At 39.6% G+C, this 21,279-nt stretch overlaps 1 protein-coding gene and 1 long non-coding RNA gene across 7 annotated transcripts in view; one reads left to right on the forward strand and one right to left on the reverse strand.

The window, feature by feature from the left end:
• The window catches only part of MYOM2 (myomesin 2), a 158,476-nt gene that overhangs the window by 2,027 nt on the left and 135,170 nt on the right, over window positions 1-21,279 (forward strand). For 2 of the 6 annotated variants that reach the window (XR_008891211.1, XM_056565676.1), the window contains exons 2-4: window positions 9,782-9,965; window positions 13,628-13,785; window positions 15,701-15,793. Coding sequence is in view for 3 of the 6 variants with exons in the window: in XM_056565676.1 (XP_056421651.1) it covers window positions 9,782-9,965; window positions 13,628-13,785; window positions 15,701-15,793 (435 nt within the window). In the remaining 3 variants the exon portion in view is untranslated. Of the gene's footprint in view, window positions 1-8,740; window positions 8,854-9,781; window positions 9,966-13,627; window positions 13,786-15,700; window positions 15,794-17,605; window positions 17,677-18,079; window positions 18,328-21,279 lie in introns of those variants that run through there. The other 4 variants (XM_056565678.1, XM_056565679.1, XM_056565680.1 and 1 more) reach the window with 4 other exon arrangements.
• LOC130361955 (uncharacterized) lies at window positions 13,589-17,520 on the reverse strand. The gene is made up of 3 exons (XR_008891212.1): window positions 17,469-17,520; window positions 15,597-15,693; window positions 13,589-13,774 (listed from the first exon to the last, which is right to left on the reverse strand). It is a non-coding gene; the product is annotated as an uncharacterized LOC130361955 (long non-coding RNA).

The following is a 21,279-nucleotide window of genomic DNA, read 5'->3' on the forward strand; positions in this document are numbered from 1 at the left end:
TACACCTTCATCCTATGGAGGTATTTTGGGACAATGAGGCAATGACAAGATGAGACAATGAAACTGGTCAGAATTGAGGAAAAGCTAAAAAGCTAAATGGAGTAAAGTTCAGAGATATTTCTAATAGAATTCTCTGGACTTCAGAATTGGCCATGCTTTCACCTTCCAACAACTCAATGAGGGACATTTATCATTGTTGCTTTAGGGTACGTTCCCACACGGCGTATTTTGCTGCGTATTTGCTGCGTATTTGGTGCTGCGTATTTTCCTACCCATTGACTTCAACAGAGAAAATAAAATACGCAGCAGCAAATACGCAGCAAATACGCTGTGTGGGAATGTACCCTTAGTAAGCAAGTTCTGAAGGTTTTTTTTTGCTTTCGTTGTCCTTATGTGCTACATATTTATCACACTATCACAGGGGGTTGATAAGTTTGGAGCACATAAGCAAAACAAAAAAAAAATCGCAGCTGAGACTTTTTTTACGACTTTTTAATTTTGCTTACGTATGTGAGTTTTGTACTCCAGACCTGGAGCAGACTTGCGACTTTCTGAAGAGGGATTGCGACTTTCGCACATCATAAATACCTGACTACTGCAAAGTGAAAAATGAAATTTGCTTAGGCAAGGATGTTAGTAACTTTTTGCTTACCCACAAAAGTTGCACAAAAACAGTGCTTAAGCGCATGTGCGACTTTTTGTGCGACTTTTTGTGCGACTTTTGTAAGTAAAAAAGAGAAGTCTCTAAATACATTGATAAATGTCCCCCAATGAGTGTAAGCACAGAAATGCTTAAACTAAATAGTAAGCAAAGGGTCTGAATACTAATATCAATGCAATATTTTTGTTTTTCCTTTCAACAAATGAAACATTCTGTTTTCACTTTGTCATTAAGGGGTTGTAAGTGCAGAATGATGAAACAAATCTTGATCTTGTTTTTTATTTTTTTATTTTTTTTTAACACAACTCCACAAAATAATTAAATGTGAAAAAGGGTCTGAAAACATTCTGGATGAATTGTACCATAGTGTATTAGGCTTCTGTATGTGGCACACTCATAGCCCATTGTGCTAGGCCTCTAGATAAAATAGCAACCCATTAACACTCTACAATAACATTCTGATATTGGAGCTAAGAGATTGGGGGAGGCAGACACAGATGCTATTGGCCAGGGCATCTAAGGGATTAAATGACTGGAATCAGAGCTAACTTGCTAAAATGCTGAGTGGGATGAAAAAGTAAACAAAAAAATCTCCCACCGTTGCTGTTTCTAACTGTGCTGGTCCAGTGGTGCTTCATTCTCTGCATTCTCTGGGGTATTCTTAAAGGTGTATTCTGGGAAAAAAATATCTTATCCCCTATCCAAAGGATAGGGGATAAGATGTCTGATCGCGGGGGGCCCTCCGCTGGGACCCCGTGATCTAACACCCGCATTCTATGCGAGGCTGCGTCTCCAGTTTCGGAAACCTCCGGGTTTCCAGGACTGAAGATGTGACGTAACGCCACACTTCCTCGTGATTTCACATCATGCCCCCCGTTACACCCCCTGCCATAGACATGAATGGAGGGGGCGTGACATGACGTCATGAGGGGGCATGGCGTTACATCACGTCTTCAGTCCCGGAAACCTGGAGACGCAGCCCCACATAGAATGCGGGTGCAGCAGGGAGATCGCGGGGGGTCCCTTGGATCCTTTGGATAGGGGATAAGATGTTTTTGCCCTGAATACCCCTTTAACAGGTGTGTACCTTTACTTACAGTTTTTTCATCCCACCCTACCACTTAGCTTAGCTTTTCCAATACTATGTTTTGAAGTCAATGGCCAGCCCATTTCATTATAGGTCTATAGATTAGAATAACATTCAATGGAGGATTTTGTCAGATTTCTATGTTGGAAATATTCTAGGAGCATTGGTCTTCTTTGTTATACATAGAAGCAGCTGTAACAAGAGGTTTAATGCATAATTTGCAGCTACATTCATGGCATCTCCGAGTAATGAATGACAATATTCTCTGCTCTTTCTGCTTAATGGATTTTCTCAATGCTGTTTTCTCTTTCTTTCCATCAAGCTCATTGTCTATCATACATTAAAGGATTCCTTATATTTTTGTCTTTGTATATTATAATTGCTGTTTTGTTATGTTCCAGTTGAGTGTGTTTTTTCTTCATAATAACCATTTTTATCATGTATTATGTAGAAACACCATTCAAAACTATCAGTCTAAATTAGGCCAGAAACAATTTATCATGTGACAGTTTTGTTCTTCGTGAGATATAGCAGATTATTCACTGGTTTTTAACTGATCAAAACTCAATCGAAAAGAAAACATCCTTGTTTGTACATTATTATATATACAGATTATTGTGGCTACATTATAAAAAATATAGCTAGAACAGGGAATTACACAAATTAGAACTAAACAACAATGCCAGAATTTACTAGAAGTCCTGTTCAGTAGCCTTATTCATTTAAAGAGAATGTCCACCTTGTTAATATTTCACATTGTTTTATTTTGTCTCCATTGAGGGTACAGTTTAAATTAGCAGCATCCTCATATGGCCAATGATGTTGCTGGTAATATTGCTATTGGCCACCACCTAGTCAAATACAGCAGACAAAAGTTATGGGCAATATGAATATATCCTTGGTATATACCTAATTTAGGGTTAAAAAACCTAGAAAGAATACAATATAAATGCCCTATATATAGGCAGTTGCTACTTGATGAACTGTATGTAAGTTAAATATGAAAAGATGGCACTCACCAAGAAACAAGGTCTTTATTCTTCAGTTGCGGAGTATACACATAAGGTCAGGGGGTCAGACAAAAAGCGGAGGACATGCGTCCTCTGCTGTTTGTCCGACCCCCTGACCTTATGTGTATACTCCTCAACTGAAGAATAAAGTCCTTGTTTCTTGGTGAGTGCCGTCTTTTCATATCTACTCTACATACAGTTTTGCTCTGCTTTCCTGGACTGAGCACCACTTACTGCAATACAGTTGCCGCTGGTTATTGCGGAGTCCTCCGCATGGTTCCCGTGCGTTTATAGTGTGTCTTCAGCTGGTGTGTGCAGTGTCGGCTATACTGGACTGGTAGCTACTTGATGAACTCCCAATACACAATGTGGGAGATTTATCAAAACCGGTGCAAAGTAAAAGTTGCCCTGTTGCCCATAGCAACCAATCAGTTTGCTTCTTTCATTTTGCAGAGGCCTTGTTAAAAATGAAAGCAGCACTCTGATTGGTTGGTATGGGTAACTGGGCAACTTTTACTTTGCACCGGTTTTGATAAATCTCCCCCAATAAACTAACAACAGAAAATGGAGTCATTCTTAAATGGGCACTGTCACCAACTTTATTTTTTGATATGTTGTAGTATATCTCTAATATACTTAATAATTTTTTTCATTAAAAAGGTTTAATTTACATTTAAAAACCGGCCACTGAAAAAGGACTGATTTTGGAGTGGCAATCAGTCCTTTTTCAGTTAGGCTGCACTCGCTCCCTGCCTGTCAATCAGACAGGCGGGAGCGAGCGCATTGGCTCCCCGGCCACTGGCCACTCCTCCCGCACATCGGCGCCGCCTCGTTGCCGCCGCTGTCCCTGCCTGCACATCCACTGCCGGACTCTGCAGTAACTGCAAGTGTAATGAGGAAACGGGGTATGCAGGGCGGGGAGGGGGGTAGGAGGGAACGGGCTAGTGCCGTAGTGGGGGGGGGGGGGGGGTGAACGGGCTAGCCAAAAAAAAAAATACGATGGTGGGAGCTACCCTTTAAGTAATATACTACATTGTATTAGTTATCTCACACAGAGAATTCCATAAAACAAGAAGGAGATTTCCCACCCAAGAGGGCAAGAAAAAAACTGGTGACGGGTGTTCTGAAAAAATATATAGTTTACACAGTGCATATTGCAGTAACAATTGCATGGAAAACAAATCAAACAAATCAGTATACTTAGGCTTTTCGCCCAGGCTTCAGGACACATAGGGACACCTCCCCAACGTGTCGTTTCGGGACCAAACCTTTGTTTTGGGGTATATTGTGAGACATTTTTCCACAGTGTGTCACCAGTTTTTTTTCTTCCCCACATGGGTGGGATACCTCCTTCTTATTTTATGTAATTCTCTATGTAACTAATAAAATGTAGTATTTTTCTGATGTTAGTATACTGGCCACCATGTGCAGGAATGACAACATACGCACCCTTAGTGTTCACTATCAATTTACTAGCAACGGCTTTATAGAAGTGTTCTGGCGTAAAAAAAAACTAATATAAAGAGCAAAACACTATAACATTATACACTATATTATGACACTTATATGTTTAATAGATGTAATAACAAGTTCCTGTAATCCTTTATATTTAGTAGAGTATTTTTCACAGTGGGGATGTCACCGAGCTGTAACAGGTACGTATGTATATGCGAAATCATATCCTCTCTCTGTCACTACAGAAAAAGCAGCAGCTCAGCTTCTGCTCAAAGAGTCTCCTCCATTTCCTCCGGTTCCCGAGTGAAATGTGTTTGCGGGGCTAATAGAGATGATCAAGAATACTATGTCCCTGCATTTAAAAGAAGGTACATGCTACTGTGTACCGTGCATGGGTAGTTAGGAACAAGCCTAAAACATGACCGATTAATGTGTTTCCATAGTATGCTATCCATTAATATGTTGTAATACGTAACAGCCATATCATCCCATCACAAGTAACATAAGCATGTTAACATACTAGGACACTAGAAGTAGTAATGGAATGCTTCTACTGGTTCATTGCAAGCATGGTGCTGCACTGCATTCCAGTGTAGCACTGCGCATGTAAGTAAGGTAGATGGGCTCAGTTTTCCCTCGTAACTGTGATCACTACATGCTTTTTGTCATATGTCTGGCCCATAGAAGTCTATAGGGATGCTGTAGTAAACATCTGTAAAGGGGTACTCCACTGGAATTAATTTTTTTTTTTTTTTAAATCAACTGGTGCCAGAAAGTTAAACAGATTTGTAAATTATGAATTCAGGTAGAAGAAACTGACATCATCGCACATCTACAATCTTGTATAATGATCTAAATGCTTTTCAGCATAATATCAAAAACTAACAAGTTGTTAGTATACATTTTTGTTCAAAAAGTACAAGCCCACTCGCCACGTCAAGGCCACCTATTTAGAGTGGGTCCCTAACGTCCCTAGCATAAAATGGCGTAGCACTGGGCAGCAACCACCACCGCAGCGGCACCAGTGCCCACGGGGGGGGGGGGGGAACGACCCACTGGCAGAGCGGCCCCAATGCCACTCAATCCAGTCTATGGGTCGCTCCCCCCCACAGACATGGCGCCACGGCAGCAACGGACGCCGCACAGCACCACACCAGTGTGAACATGGTATAACAGCACACTTACCAAGCTCTCCCAGTCAGACTGGGAGGCTGCTAGGAAAGAAATGGCCCTTGTGTAGCTAACTACTACTTATTTAGGGTTGGGCTGAGGGGGTGGGGATGAGTGCAGACACATGTTCAAACAAAAAAAAGGAGGGGATAGAAAACACAATGTGAATTCAGGTGGTAGAAGAAACAGACAGACAGACAGATTTGTAAATTACTTCTATTTAAAAATCTTAACATTTTCAGTACTTATCAGCTGCTGTATGCTCCATAGGAAGTTCTTTTCTTTTTCAATTTCCTTTCTGTCTGATCACAGTGCTCTCTGCTGACACCTCTGTCCATGTCAGGAACTGTCCAGAGCAGGAGCAAATCTCCATAGCAAACCTATCCTGCTCTGGACAGTTGTGGGTGTCAGTGAAGAGAACTGGGGTCAGACAGAAAAGAAATTCAAAAAGAAAAGAACTTCCTGTGGAGCATATAGCAGCTGATAAGTACTGAAAGGATTAAGATTTTTAAATAGAAGTAATTTACAAATCTGTTTAACTTTCTGCCACCAGTTGATAAAAAAAAAAAAAAATATATATATATATATATATATATATATATGTATATATATATATATATATATATATATATATATATGTGTGTGTATATATATATATGTGTGTATATATATATATATATATATATATATATATATATATATATTTATTTATTTATGTTTTCCAGGGGAGTACCCCTTTAAAACAATTTTTAATGTAATTTTTTTTCTTATTCTCGGCCTGTTCTACATTGGGTTTTAAATAAGCTTACATTACAACATCCCATATTGTTAAACTGTATATTTGAAAGTGATGAATCCTCTTTGAAGAGCATTTATGGCAGTGTTGTTTAGTTATCATCAATCATACATTACAAATTTACAATAAGTCGCTTTGGGGGTATAAAATGTAAATGATGTCTATGAGTGATGAGTCTAAAGGTCGGAGCTTGGGCCTGAGATCAAACATGTTAACTGTTACTAAGCAGAGTATGTAAAAACACATGACTGGCCAATAAGATGTCAGTATATAGAGGAAGCTGCTAGATCATGTCTTCTAAGAGGGTTCAGGAGATCGGATATTCAAGTTAAGAAAAGTAACTCCAAACTATATTATAAGGTTCTCAAATAATCGGTCCACAAAAAAAATAAAAAAATAAAATAACTGCTTTTTTATGTCAGGGGATCTTAAAATTGGGTCGGTATATTAGTAATTGCCCATAGGGTTAATATTTCTTCCATTTATTTCTTCTGCATATTTTTGCTTTATGACAAACTGCATATTCTCCATACCATCTCTCTTTTTCATCCCTTTGTCTTCTTTTTCTTTTGGTAGCCATATTAATTCAAGGCTGGCCTTCTATAACTGTTCAAATCATATGCTGCTATGGTTAAAGCAGTGTTTCCCAACCAGGGTGCCTCCAGCTGTTGCAAAACTACAACTGCCAGCATGCTCGGACAGCCGTTGGCTGTCCGGGCATGCTGGGAGTTGTAGTTTTGCAACAGCTGAAGGCACCCTGGTTTGGAAACACTGAGTAAGAGGCTTCATGCTTTCCCTTTTATACTACCTGAACATGTCATTGGGCGGTCCTCAATAGTTTGTCCATTTCCTTCCCCCGACCTTGAATGATAGATCTCTCCCTTTACCCAAAGAGTGCGTTCACACTACGCAATTCCCTTGGAATTCCGCGCGGTGAACTGTTATATCAGTGTGAACGGGTTTCCGCAATACCCGTTCACACTGAGCCATTTCAGCGGCAAAAAATGATGTCGCTGAAATTGTTCCGCACAGAGAATGAACATGTTCATTCTTTGGGTGGAATTGCGCAAGCACTGCATAGCCGTCAATGGTGACGGTGCAGTGCAGCGGGGTCCTACCGCCGCCGCCGGCTGCCAGGCTGAATCTCTGCTTGCTGAATTCCGCAAGTGGAGATTCAGCATTCATTCCGCAGTGTGAACGCACCCTAACAGGGAAAGTTTTCTTCATTATTGGATATCAAAAAATGATAAAGGGCAGGCACCTAAAACATAACTTTTAATAATAACGACCACCAAATAATCCAGTGCTCAGATGACCACAACCAAAATAATATATAATTAGGGTTTTACAACCGTCTCAATAAACGGGTAAGGACTCTGTATGCACGGTTTATATTGATATATATTCCCATATGTCCACTCAATTTTCTCAATTCCCAACGCATTTCTGCCAGTATTGACTGGCCTCTTCAGGGATAATCAACATTGGGTACAATAGTACTATTCAATAACAATTCAATAATAATTCAAAAGTGTCATACAAAAGTCATATCTGATACTGCCCATATATGCAGATAATAAGATATATTAAAACTGGTCAATCTTATGTGCTCTTGGGGTATTGAGACCCCCTGTTTATCACCCTAACAGTAAGCTGAAGCAGTGATCCCTGGTACCTGCAAGAAAGAACATAGAAAGCGGACTATAAATACAGCAATGCTTTAGGTCTCCAAAATGGTACAGAACAGATGCATGTATAACTCACGGCCATTGGAGTTCCAAATGATACTTCACAGAAAAAAGCCCTATCACTGATCCCGTTCCAGGTACCTGTAAAAAAAAGGGCATTTTTCTTATAGGTATCATTTGGATCTCCGACGGCCGTGAGTTATACATGCACCTGTTCTGTACCATTTTGGAGACCTAAAGCATCGCTGTATTTATAGCCCGCTTTCTATATTCTTTCTTCCAGGTACTGGGGATAACTGCTGCGGCTTACTGTTAGGGTGATAAACGGGGGTCTCCATATCCCAAGAGCACCTAAGATTGACCAGTTTTAATATATCTTATCTGCACCCATGAGCATACATGGGCAATATCAGATATGACTTTTGTATGACACTTTTGAATTATTATTGAATTGTTATTGAATAGTACTATTGTACCCAATGTTGATTTCCCCTGAGGATGCCAGTCAATATTGGAAGAAATGCGTTGGGATTTGAGCAAATTGAGTAGACATATGGAATATATATCAATGTAAACTGTGCATACAGATACATGGTCCTTATCCGTTTGTTGAGATATATTATTTTAGTTGTGGTCATTTGAGCACTGGATTATTTTGTGGTTAATTTTATCTAGTGGTCGTTATTATAAAAATGTATGTTTTAGGCACCTCCCCTTTATCATTTTTTGAAATCTGATAGTGTTCTCTGTGGCTGAGATGAGAGATCTCTTGCAGATCTATTTATACCTCTGGGAAAAATATTACAAAGTTGTCTTCATGAAAGCTAACCAGGAAGAAAGAAGCTGCCATAGACCGCTCTGATGACTTGTGGTTTAGGCAGTGTGAAAGTGATGACAGGTTCTGTTTACGAATAAACACATGCAACATGCTTTATTTCTTTATGTGCTGATGAAAAATATCTATTACTAATGTAATAGCATATATTGTAAGTACTAATGCAATGTGGAGTTATAGCATTCTGTTATAATAACTTTCGTGTTGCATGCTATACTAGCATTACTGTATAATGTCCCAATACAGCCTATGTCTCTGTAAATACTTCAAGAAATTACATGAATTGTCCTTGTGCTATTTTGTAAATGTTAGAGTGCTTGTTTATTATTCATAGGTAAATAAATTAAGCATTGCCTGTTGAAAAGTTACCTATCTTTATGTCTGCTTTTCTATCTTGTCTATCTATCTATCTATCTAGAAAGTCCATAAAAAGCAGCACATCCAGAGTAGTGAAATGGGTGCAAGCCTATTGAACCTCGGTGCTCCGGTTCTGCTGGATATGTAATGGATAAAGGCAGCACACCACAATAGTATAATCCAAAAAGCTGTGAATTTATTCCATGATGTGAATAACAACGTTTCGGCGATCTCTTACCGCCATTTTCAATGAAAATGGCGGTGAGAGATCGCCGAAACGTTGTTATTCACATCATGGAATAAATTCACAGCTTTTTGGATTATACTATTGTGGTGTGCTGCCTTTATCCATTACATATCTATCTATCCATCTATCCATCCATCAATCCATCCATCCATCCATCCATCCACCTACCTACCTACCTACCTATTCTATCTACCTACCTACCTACCTACCCATCTATGTATCTAATTATCTATCTAATTATCTATCTATCTATCCTTGCTGTAAGACTGCCCTGCTGGGGAGCGCTACTGCAGCTACTTAAGTATTTGTGCTGTGTTCTGTGTTTGTTCAGTGCGCAATACATGTCTCCTTCAAAGCATGGACTGCAAACCAGTAGAGGTAGCAAGTTAATGACCCATCTGTGAAATAACAAGGAAACACCATATATTCCTTTATTATAATTCTTTTTATAATAAATACTTGTTCCATAATGTAGGACACAGGAGCAACGTTCTGAGCAGCATGCTGAGCAACACTCTGAACATAGGTCTCAGAGGCAACAAAGAAGTTATGACCGTAGTGTTCACTATGCCACAGAACTTTCCTTCTTGGAAGAAGACATTCGTGTCGCACGGGCCTTGGCAAGAGAACAGATCGATAAACTGTCCATTCAAAGGATTGTAAGGAAGTCATTGTTTTCTCTTTCTATACAATGTTAAGAAACAATTTCCATATAATGTAGAATTGAAAGGAAACATCTGTAGGGCCATGTTAATGCTTGGCATAAGAAGACATTCCAAGACATATCTGCCCTTATTCAGTCCATAAAGAGCAGTCTTGACAGTGTCTCCTGCAGTTAGGACTCTTGCTGTTAGCTTACATAAAGTGTATTAGTCAAATGGTTATGCTCCAATTCTGGCCTTTCCAGCCCTGTTTGTCCACACACAAAATGCTCCCACCATCTGTTTTTTACAGCAGATGGACATCACAGATCATAATCACTAGTTCTCTATGCTCTTTATCACTAAAATGGTAACATGCACAAGCCCCAACTTATACTCTATAGGGGCTTAGCTTCTTAGGGCATCAAGGTAAAACTATGGTATTAAAGTTTTTGGCTTTAAAATATGGATGTACAGCACTTAGTTTACAAAAATAAAGGGCAGAATATACATTTTGCAAAACGTTTAAAATAAACAAAACAAAACTAAAATATCCATTATTTAACAAGTCCTTAGTCTGTTCCCCAGTACACAAATCCAATTGAGATTTGGTCCCCAATTTGTGAGAAAGATTTCGGTGTTTGACCATGATTCCTGTGCCTTTCCGCAGGGTGGGCCCACAGAGAGGGCACTGCATTACTCCTGCCAAGTGTCCTATCCTGCTTTCAACCACAGATCATTCTATTTTATAAAACATAACTCCCACCATATACAGAAGACAATACCCTGATGGGAGTCCTTGATTTTATACTGCTACATCAAGACAAACATTTCAACAGGAAACAAGATGGGTTTATGTTTAATAGAAAGACACTGGTTGATCTATAGGTAAAACTGGGGTATGTTCTGGTAATTACACAATTATGGTTCCTATGAGAAACCATGAAAATATTTCAGGAAATGCAGCCATTTGGGACATGGGACTGTGCATTTTTTGTTGACCAAGGCCTTGCATTGTAAAAGAGATGAGTGGGAACATATACTGTACACATCACAGTCGTGCAGGATTACACTGCAAATACCAGTATTATGATACTTGGTAGGTTAGGGGGATTTCCTGTTATGGATTCAGCATTGGGCCAAGGAATATCAAAAAAATGTATTGAGATAGTGAGATAGTGTGCTTGACTGTGCAAGGGCCAAGTTGCTTATATGTAAAGGAATTCTATTTAAAGCTTTTACCAAAATAGTTTCTTAGGGCATGGCTTTTAACAGAAAATTGCCAGAGCAAATTAAACACCTTTCAGCTCTTTTTCCTGATAAGGGTGCATTCACACTGGAGTGCATCTGCTGCGTATTTGACACCGCAGATGTGCTGCCGGCACACACAGAGTTAAGTTAGAGCAAACTCCCTGCTGCTGCTATAGCTCTATGTGTCCGCTCGTGACTGCCGGTGGGAAATCCACAGATACGAGCGGACACACAGAGCTATGGCAGCAGCTCTTCCTTAACTCTGTGTGTGCCGACAGTGTATCTGCGGCATCAAATACGCTGTGGATGTGCTCCCGTGTGAACGTACCCTAAAAGAATAATCTTTTTATAACCCATGGATCCTGTTAAAGGAGAAGTTCTGTAAAAGATATTGACTTAGATAACACAAATAAAATCTGTGGTCCAGACAATTTTGTTTTCTAATATAATTTCATAGAAATATGCACCCTGATTCCAAAGGTCTTTCTACTCACTCCTGTTCCCAAGAAATAAGGGTTTTACTATTTGTTTGACCATCTGTACAAAATAAGATGTGAATGCTAGACTCAATGGGTATAACCCCCTCCCCCCCCACTGAATGTGACTTACGCCCCTCGGTTTCCTAATCACATGCCCTGAGCCTATGAGCCTAGCATTTACACCCCATTTTGCCACAAAGTTACCGCCCCTCTGACTATTCAACAAAAAGTACAAATAGTCAACCGAATCATAAAATTCCTATATCTCTGAATTGGAGAACATTGCAAAAAATGTAACAACACAATAGGAAACAGGGCACCTAAGGCTTTAAAAAGATATTAAAACCTGAAATATAAAACTAACAACACCTTAGGTGCTATGGATCAAAAAATATGCCCCACAGCAGCTATATATGCCAACCTAATGGGTCCCTGTTTGACCATTAAAAATAGTGAAGAAAGACAAAATAAAACTTGATTGTCAGCAGCGCTATTGAGGACTTCTCCATAATATAGTATAAGAATATTTTCTGTATATGTGGGAACACAGGTAATACGTGCGTACTCTGTTCACTGTGATACAAAGCACTATTAGTCCCACTGGTTACGGAGCATGTATTGAGGTAAAACAGGAAGGTATTACCTTTCAGAAGTTTGTATTCAGATTCCGGTCCTGTTCTCTCCGGTTTGCGTGCGTTGCTTGTTGGTAATCCGGATGTATACGAATGTCCGTGCAGTTGCAGGGAGATCTGCCCCGGCCGGCGGCATCTCTACCTGCGTGCTGCAAAAAGAAAGGAGATTGTGTCCCGTAGCTGGGAGTGACATCATTACAAAGAGCTGGTTTTTGACCCAACCAGCTCTTTTCCTGTTTCACCTCAATACATGCTCCGTAACCAGTGGGACTAATAGTGCTTTGTATCACAGTCAACAGAGTGCGCACGTATTACCTGCGTTCTCACATATACAGATAATATTCTTATACTCTAACATCGAGGAAGTCCTCAATAGCGCAGCCGCCAATCAAGTTTTATTTTAGATATTAAAATCTAATTTTGGAACTGACCACAGGTCCTCTTTAAGAGCCACCTTCAGTCTGTAAATTAATTTCTTGTAGAGTAGATATGGTGTAGTATATACATTACATTGTCATTGACTGCATGATACCCTCACCATCAGTCATTACATATACTGTACACAGTATACATTCATACTATATTTTATGGGAATATGTAATACTTCTGTACTATACGACTATGAAAACCTGCTGTGTTCAAAGGCTTCCAAAATAAATTAAATCTTAAATAGAAAAAAATAAAGTAAAATAACATCCACTTAGTATTCTCCTTCCGAAGGGTAATGGTTTCAGTGTAAAGAGCTTGGCTAGGTTTCAGATGAAGTGGCGGGCTCAGATTAACCAGCCCCCCCTGGATTCAGAAATTGGAGACACTTCAGGGAAGACGAAGTTCACAGTGCAAAACTTCTGCCAATGATGTTACACATTTTTGGCTGGAGATTGACTTTAATGGTAAAATATTTTAAATTAGGTCACTTTAATAAAGCATTACAAAGTTGTCTAGTATGTGCATTTGCATGCATCTTACTGCTTCTTGAAGCGATGACTGGAGCTGGAATCTCTCACCTTCCAAAAAATATGCAAGTGGTGTACATCTGTGATACCTCTCAGCTAGCCCGAAGCACTGAGATTGCTCATGCGTTACGTTTCTCTTCCTTATATACTCATATGAAGCGGGAAGTATGGCATGAATTTAGGGAATATCATCTGAGCCTTCTCACTGCTCCTCATGGGCACATGTACACACTTATTTACCAGTGTTGTAGACACCCTTTAAAATAGTTTACAAAAGCAAAAACTATTACAAAAAATGAAGATCCATAAATAAGCATTTAGAATAGATTTATCACCAGCTTTACTGTGTTTTCTTTTATTAGGTTGATGAAAAGTTGGCATTACAGAGGCAAATCCATGAAGAATGTGTAAGCCGTGCCCCAGATATATTGGTCCGTCTCAGATCACATACTGTTTGGGAAGGCATGCCTGTGAAGCTTTTCTTTACTGTTCAAGGATATCCGACACCTCTTGTACAGTGGTGAGAAGAAAAACATTATATTACTCTATTAAAAACACACTTATAAATATAATAACATAGAAACAATTCCTGGCAAAAGTAATGTAATCACGACACTTGCCATGTTCACACAGCAGAATTTCCGTGCCGCATTCCGCATTGAAATTTGGCATGGAGACTCCACTGCAACAGAGTCCCGTTGAATTCATGCTCTGTGCACACGTCGGAATTTCCGTGCCAGATGTTTGGGGCTCGGAAATTTTTATTTCTGTGTCCACACAAAGAATGAACATGTTCATATTCTTTGTGCAGTGACTGCATGTAATGCATAGCCGTCTATGAGACGGTGCATTCCTGTGCGGTCCTAGTGCAGACATATTGTGCCGTCGCCCCACAGTGTCCACAATGTCCGCACGGAGATTCACCTTCCGGCGTGTGAACTTAGCCTTAGAGGATGGCAACACATGCACAAATCACAGTAACTGGATTTATGGCATTTGTTTTAGCAGATCAAGTAGAGGAAAAAATACTGTATGTATGGCTGAATTCAAATCAGCCATTGAACCTGAAATACATTTGACAGCCCATTTTAGAACACTAAAGTATCAGCATGTCTTTAGGCCCACTATCTTATGAGTAATGAAGTGAGGTATATTGTCCTTGGCCTCATTGGTGCAATGCACATGCTTCGGAAGCCGATCCGAGTCCAAAACTGATCCCAGAGAGTTAAAAACCAACTACAATAAGATACTGGGCTTAATATGGCAGTTTTGGGACACAAAATCCCTGCTGCCTAAAGGCGTGCTGGTGATTTAGTGTCCCAAAATGAGCTGATGTGTTCAGGTTTAACACAGTGAATGAAAGAGAACCTGTCATCAAACCATATTTTCTAAACTAACTCAGATTATCTTCCCTAACTTCCCTTCCCTAACACCCCTCCTGCCCTTAAAAAAAAATTCTGAGCTTCAAAAAGCTCTGTATCATACCTTTCCCCTTGCTCACATTGTGTGAGCTCCCAGCAGGAGAAAGTGGGCATTCCCCAGCAGGCACAACATCCCTGAAGCCTGCAAGAGCTGTGTCTCGCCATGCCCCGCATGCACTTCCTGAGTTTGGTCTCCTGCCAGGCTGGAGGAGACCAAACTAACTGTTTGACTTGTGCATGGAACAGAACAGAGCCACCTAGTGGCCGTTTTTTCAATCACATTAAAAACATATAAAGGTTGAGAATTTCAACAGCAAGTAAATAACAAAGTGTCTTATAATTACATAAGGAACAATATATTAAAAGTTTAGTTTGGTGACAGGTACTCTCTAAGTAAACTAATGAAAGAATCTCATCAACCCTTATTTAAACATACATCCGCCCTACCAAACAGTGTAATATTACAACAGGGCATTTACTTCAATGAATGACCATGCAATGTGCCCATCATTATTTACAGCTTTTCACTGTGAGTCCCAAACAGGGGATTTCTTTCTGATGACCAATTACCTAATTACCAACAATGCTATGCTGAGCCTTTTCTTTTAAGATGGACACTGCCTGGAGTTCTTTAGTTATAAATTTCATTTACTGCTGTAACTAAGCCCTTACTTGATTTCTACCACAATAATAATAATAAAAGCTTGAAAAATAAATTGAATATTCCTTTCCCAAATTAATTTCCCATGTAATTTGTTTTTGCACTGTTGGAAGCTCTGGACACTTCCATAGTGTTATCTTTACATTCTATTTTGATAAGCATTAAAAGGTGACACGGCTTCTTGCTAACTAAAGTAACCATTATCTATAATTAAATTGTTTGTTGCAGTGAAATACAAAAGCAACTTACCATATGCCAAGCAATGTCAGTGCACCCTGAGACCACATCAAATGAACATGGCTGTGATTATGATACTATTGACTTTACTGAAATGAATCCGCTCTTTCTATTAGGTATAAGAATGAAACTTTGATTAGCCCAGCAAGTGAACCAGGAAAGTACAGAATTGAAAGCAAATATGGAGTAAATAGCTTGGAAATATACAGGTAAATAATGTTATTCAGTAATTATTTGCCTTATGGTATATGTTATAGTTATCACATGACTGGCATTGTACTTGAAGGAAACACACAGAGAGATTAAGTGATCTTCTTTAAGTCCAATAGGACAAATTAGAGCCTTCTAGAAGCAAGATGAACATACTATTGCATCAACCTGATATATATATATATATATATATATATATATATATATACACAAAAGTTATTTCTGTGTCAAAAAATAGTTATATTACAGTGCTGCAGAAATGTTTTTGTACCGCCTCCACACAATTCTGCCTCTGAGTTCTACAGGCAGTTCTTTCCACCTCATGGCTGGGTGTTTGCTCTGGTATGCATTGTCAGCTGTGAGACCTTACATAGACAGGGTTGTGTCTTTCCAAATCCTGTCCAATCAACTGAATTTACCACAGTGGACTCTAGTCAACATGCAGAAACAGGGAATGGGAGGCCCCCCAAAACTAAGTGTTATTGCAAAGGGTCTGAATACTTATGACCATGCCAAATTCGTTTTTTTTCCTTTTGAATAAATATGCAAAATTTCTACAATACTTTTTCACTTTGTCATTATGGGGCATTGAGTGCAGAATGATGGGAAAAATTGATTTTGTTTTTATTTTAGCACAAGGCCTCAATAGGACAAAATGTAAAAAAAAAAACATATATACATACACATGCAGTATAAACATAATATATACATCTCACCCAGAATCAACTGATAAAGACCCCAGGAAAGTATAAAGGAATGTGTCAGGTCTATATGCAGAATGATGTCTGGGAAGATGAATTGGGCATGTAAAAGGGGTGTTCCAGGCAAAAACTTTTTAATATATATCAACTGGCTCCAGAAAGTTAAACAGATTTGTAAATTACTTCTATTAAAAAATCTTAATCCTTCCAACAGTTATTAGCTTCTGAAGTTTTCTGTCTAACTGCTCTATGATGATGTCACGTCCCGGGAGCTGTTCATGATGGGAAAATTTCCCCATAGGAACTGCACAGCTCCTGGGACGTGAGTCATCATTGAGCAGTTAGACAGAAAACAACAACTCAACTTCAGAAGCTAATAACTATTGGAAGGATTAAGATTTTTTAATAGAAGTAATTTACAAATCTGTTTAACTTTCCGGAGCCAGTTGATATATATATAAAAAAGTTTTTGCCTGGAATACCCCTTTAAGTTTTAACACCCAATCATTTTGTTCTTCCAAAGAGGAAGCTGTTACTGGTATCTGTCAGGGGCTTTTCTTCTCTCCCTATTGATGAGACTTTCATGCATGGGGGGCTAGCCCCATAGCTGTTAAAGGAACAGCTTTATCCTGGGGCATCTGGTCCCTCTACTGATTGTGATCAGAATAGTATCATCAGGATTATATATTGACAGAGGTCAATGGAGACTAGACAGTGTGGGGGAGATTTATCAAAACCTGTGCAGAGGAAGAGTAGTGCAGTTGCCCATAGCAACCAATCAGATTGCTTCTTTCATTTTCCACAGGCCTCTTTAGAGGCCTGTGGAAAATGAAAGAAGCAATCTGATTGGTTGCTATGGGCAACTGCACCACTCTTCCTCTGCACAGGTTTTGATAAATCTCCCCCAGTGTGATCTATACATTGCTCCAATATAATAGTGCATCGAAACAGGATGGGGGAGATTTATCAATACCTGTGGAGAGGCAACGTCGCCCAGTTGCCCATAGCAACCAATCAGATCGCTTCTTTCATTCTTAACAAGGTCTGTGAAAAATGAAAGAAGTGATATGATTGGTTGCTATGGGCAACTTTGCCTCTCCACAGGTTTTGATAAATCTCCCCTCGATGAGTACATGGCCGAAACCAAGAGGCATCCAGAAGAAGGACAATAAAGATCCCCTGTAAACAGTTGGCGCATCCTGAACTGTTCACATTACACAATCCTAATCCCCTACAGATCTCCATTTCCTTTTTCCATTTTTATAGTGACATTGAGGACAAAGTTGACATGTCGAAGCACAGACCAATCCTGAAATGTTTTATACCTGACTTAGACATTTTTGCTCATGTTCCATTCTCCTTATATCCTGTTATCCTGGTTTTTTTTTTTAATTAAAAAATATACACAGGCAGGGAATAGAGTGAAAAAACAAAACAAAACAATGAGGGAGATTTAGCAAAACCTGTCCAAAGGAAATGTTGCTGAGTTGCCCATAGCAACCAATCAGATCGCTTCTTTCGTTTTTGAAAAGGCCTCTGAAAAATGAAAGTAGCGATCTGATTGGCTGCTATGGGCAACTCAGCAACATTTCCTCTGGACAGGTTTTGATGAATCTCCCTCAATGTGTTTTCCCCCTGGAAATGCTGGGATGATTCTCCCGTACATTGGGCATGTGATGCTGCAGCCAATCACTGGCCTCATTAGTCACATGTAGTACAGGCAGGAAGAGATCTCTGAGACCAATGACTGACTGTAGTGTCATACTCAGGGTATGGGGGCATCATTGAGCCCTTCTGGCAGGGGAAACTGTGGCTGTGGTACTGGAGTCTTGGTGAACTGAGGGCTAAATACAGGTTGTTTTTTTTTCATTCCCAAGGTTCCAAGCTTTTTTTTTGGGCCATCTGGAGCCATATGTCCTATGTAAAATTAGTTTTGAGTTGACTGGCCAATAGGGGCCGCCTAACTAACTTTATATATTGATCACTTTAACCCAAACAAAGCCCTGACTAGTCAGTAAATTCACTATTTCAATGTGTCTTTCTTGAGTGTTAAAGGGGTATTCCAGGAAAAAACTCTTTTTTATATATCAACTGGCTCCAGAAAGTTAAACAGGTTTGTAAATGACTTCTATTAAAAAATCTTAATCCTTACAGTACTTCTGAGCTTCTGAAGTTAAGATTGTTCTTTTCTGTCTAAGTGCTCTCTGATGACACGTTTCTAGGGAAACACCCAGTTTAGAAGCAAATCCCCACATCAAACCTCTTCTAAACTGGGCGGTTCCCGAGACACGTGTCATCAGAGAGCACTTAGACAGAAAAGAACAACCTTAACTTCATAAGCTCATAAATACTGAAAGGATTAAGATTTTTTAATAGAAGTAATTTACAAAGTTTTTTCCTGGAATACCCTTTAAAATGCCTTTATTTCTAAAGGTTTGTCTAAGAAGACAGATTCTGTGAATGAGTTGTGACTAGGGTTGCCACTTTTCTTGCAAAAAAAATAAAATACCGGCCATGTTCATTTGAATAATTAATTATATATGCGTGACATCACAGGATAAACATATGTGGGGGAAATTTTGTCCTATTCTGACCCTTATAACTTTTTTTTATTTCTCCTTATACGGGCCCATATGAGGGCTCATTTTTTTGCACCCTGATCTGTAGTTTTTAACAGTACCATTTTTGTTTTGATGGGACTTTTTGATCGCTTTTGTTTAATTCAATTCGGGAGTTGCACTTGGTTACTAACTACAACTCCCAGCATGCCCTGATACAGCCTGTGGCTCAGCAGCTGCCCCAAACGAAAACTACAACTCCCAGCAGGTTGGACTATATAGTAGTATATAGTATAGGTCAGTGTATCCCAACCAGGGGTGCCTCCAGCTGTTGCAAAACTACAACTCCCAGCATGCCCTGATACAGCCTCTGGCTCAGCAGCTGCCCCAAACGAAAACTACAACTCCCAGCAGGTTGGACTATATAGTAGTACATAGTATAGGTCAGTGTATCCCAACCAGGGGAGCCTCCAGCTGTTGCAAAACTACAACTCCCAGCATGCCCGGACAGCCAACGGCTGTCCGGGCATGCTGGGAATTGTAGTTTTGCAACATCTGGAGGTCCGCAGGTTGAAGACCACTGGTCTATAGCAATGTTTCCCAACCGGGATGCCTTCAGCTGTTACACAATTACAACTCCTAGCATGCCGGGAGTTGTAGTTTTGCAACAGCTGGAGGCGCTCTTGTTGGAAAACACTGGTGTAGGTTATGGTGCAACATTCCGGGAGTTGGAGGATTGGTTTGATAAACACCGGCCATTGCATTGCTGGTAATTTTAATATAAAAATACTGGCAGGGTGGCCAAAATACCAGCTGTGCCGGTAAAATACAATTGTCTCTTCGTTAGACCAAGACATTTAGATTTACATTTACTCTGAATTGTACTGTTTTCGGTACACAGGTATATTGCTTGGCAGTATAAGGCCCTTAATATTTGGTTCTGTTCCATCTACCTTTACTTGTTTTTCATGGGCATAAAGTATTTGAAGAACATGGGATAGTGTATTCTGCCTTTTATTTTTTTATAGAAACCTATACAGCACCCACTATAGGTCAATGGGATTTGTTAGGAGCCACTGCAAAATCGACTAGTATATAAAGGACTCTGTAAAGTTTAACACCATTCATTTTTTCGGTCACCCAACCCCTTGTTATAATACTACCAGCAGGGGGCGGTATGCAAACTTCCTGACTAATTCCTAAAAATTCTGCTGCAGTTCTTCAGCTGCTTTCTAGGAGTCTCTCCTGAAAAGTGAGGTCATGTATGAAAGTGTCTCATTACCAAAGGCGTGTAAATGAGGTGTACGTGAGGTTAATAACATTGCGAAAGGACATACTTCAAATTCATTTCCAGTGCTTTTTTTTTTTCTGCAAAAGGCATTTCCAGTAGGGTCAGCTCCAGGTTAATGAGGGCTCTTGTGATACGAGACATAGTAGCCCTACTTGGTTGGACTCAGGTGACAGCAAAAGAGACATTTCCCATATTGATGGCAGGTTCATTACTAATTTAGACTTCTCTGATGCTGGAGCCTTGTGCCAAATGTAGTGGCATCTGCCCAGCTTTGCCAGGTGCTGACATCAACCCCCATTTTTCAAAATTCCACTCTTGTTTAACCCAATTAAATGTTTTTATCTACCGACTCCCCTATGCTGCTTCTTATATCAGTTATCATTCTGTCTAGAGATGAGCGAACTTACAGTAAATTCGATTCGTCACGAACTTCTCGGCTCGGCAGTTGATGTCTTATCCTGCATAAATTAGTTCAGCTTTCAGGTGCTCCGGTGGGCTGGAAAAGGTGGATACAGTCCTAGGAAAGATACTCCTAGGACTGTATCCACCTTTTCCAGCCCACGGGACCACCTGAAAGCTGAACTCATTTATGCAGGATAAGTCATCAACTGCCGAGCCGAGAAGTTTGTGACGAATCGAATTTACTGTAAGTTTGCTCATCTCTAATTCTGTCATAATCCTACATACAGGCACACTGCTGTAGACATTGCTTGGTGTCATTATAAGCCTATGTTTAGAGTAACTTTTTCATTTTATTTATTTATGTATTTTATGTATTTATTGTAGTGTGGGAGCAATGTCCAGTGTGGTTTGTGCCATTGACCTTTTAAAGATTTTAGCAACATTCATGGAATACAGAATGAATATTTGATGACTATGATATTATTGATCAATCATATTGCAGCAGAGAACTTGCCGAATTAGCAGTTGAATAG

This window comes from Hyla sarda, chromosome 3, assembly GCF_029499605.1.
Source record: "Hyla sarda isolate aHylSar1 chromosome 3, aHylSar1.hap1, whole genome shotgun sequence".
Lineage (NCBI taxonomy): Eukaryota > Metazoa > Chordata > Amphibia > Anura > Hylidae > Hyla > Hyla sarda.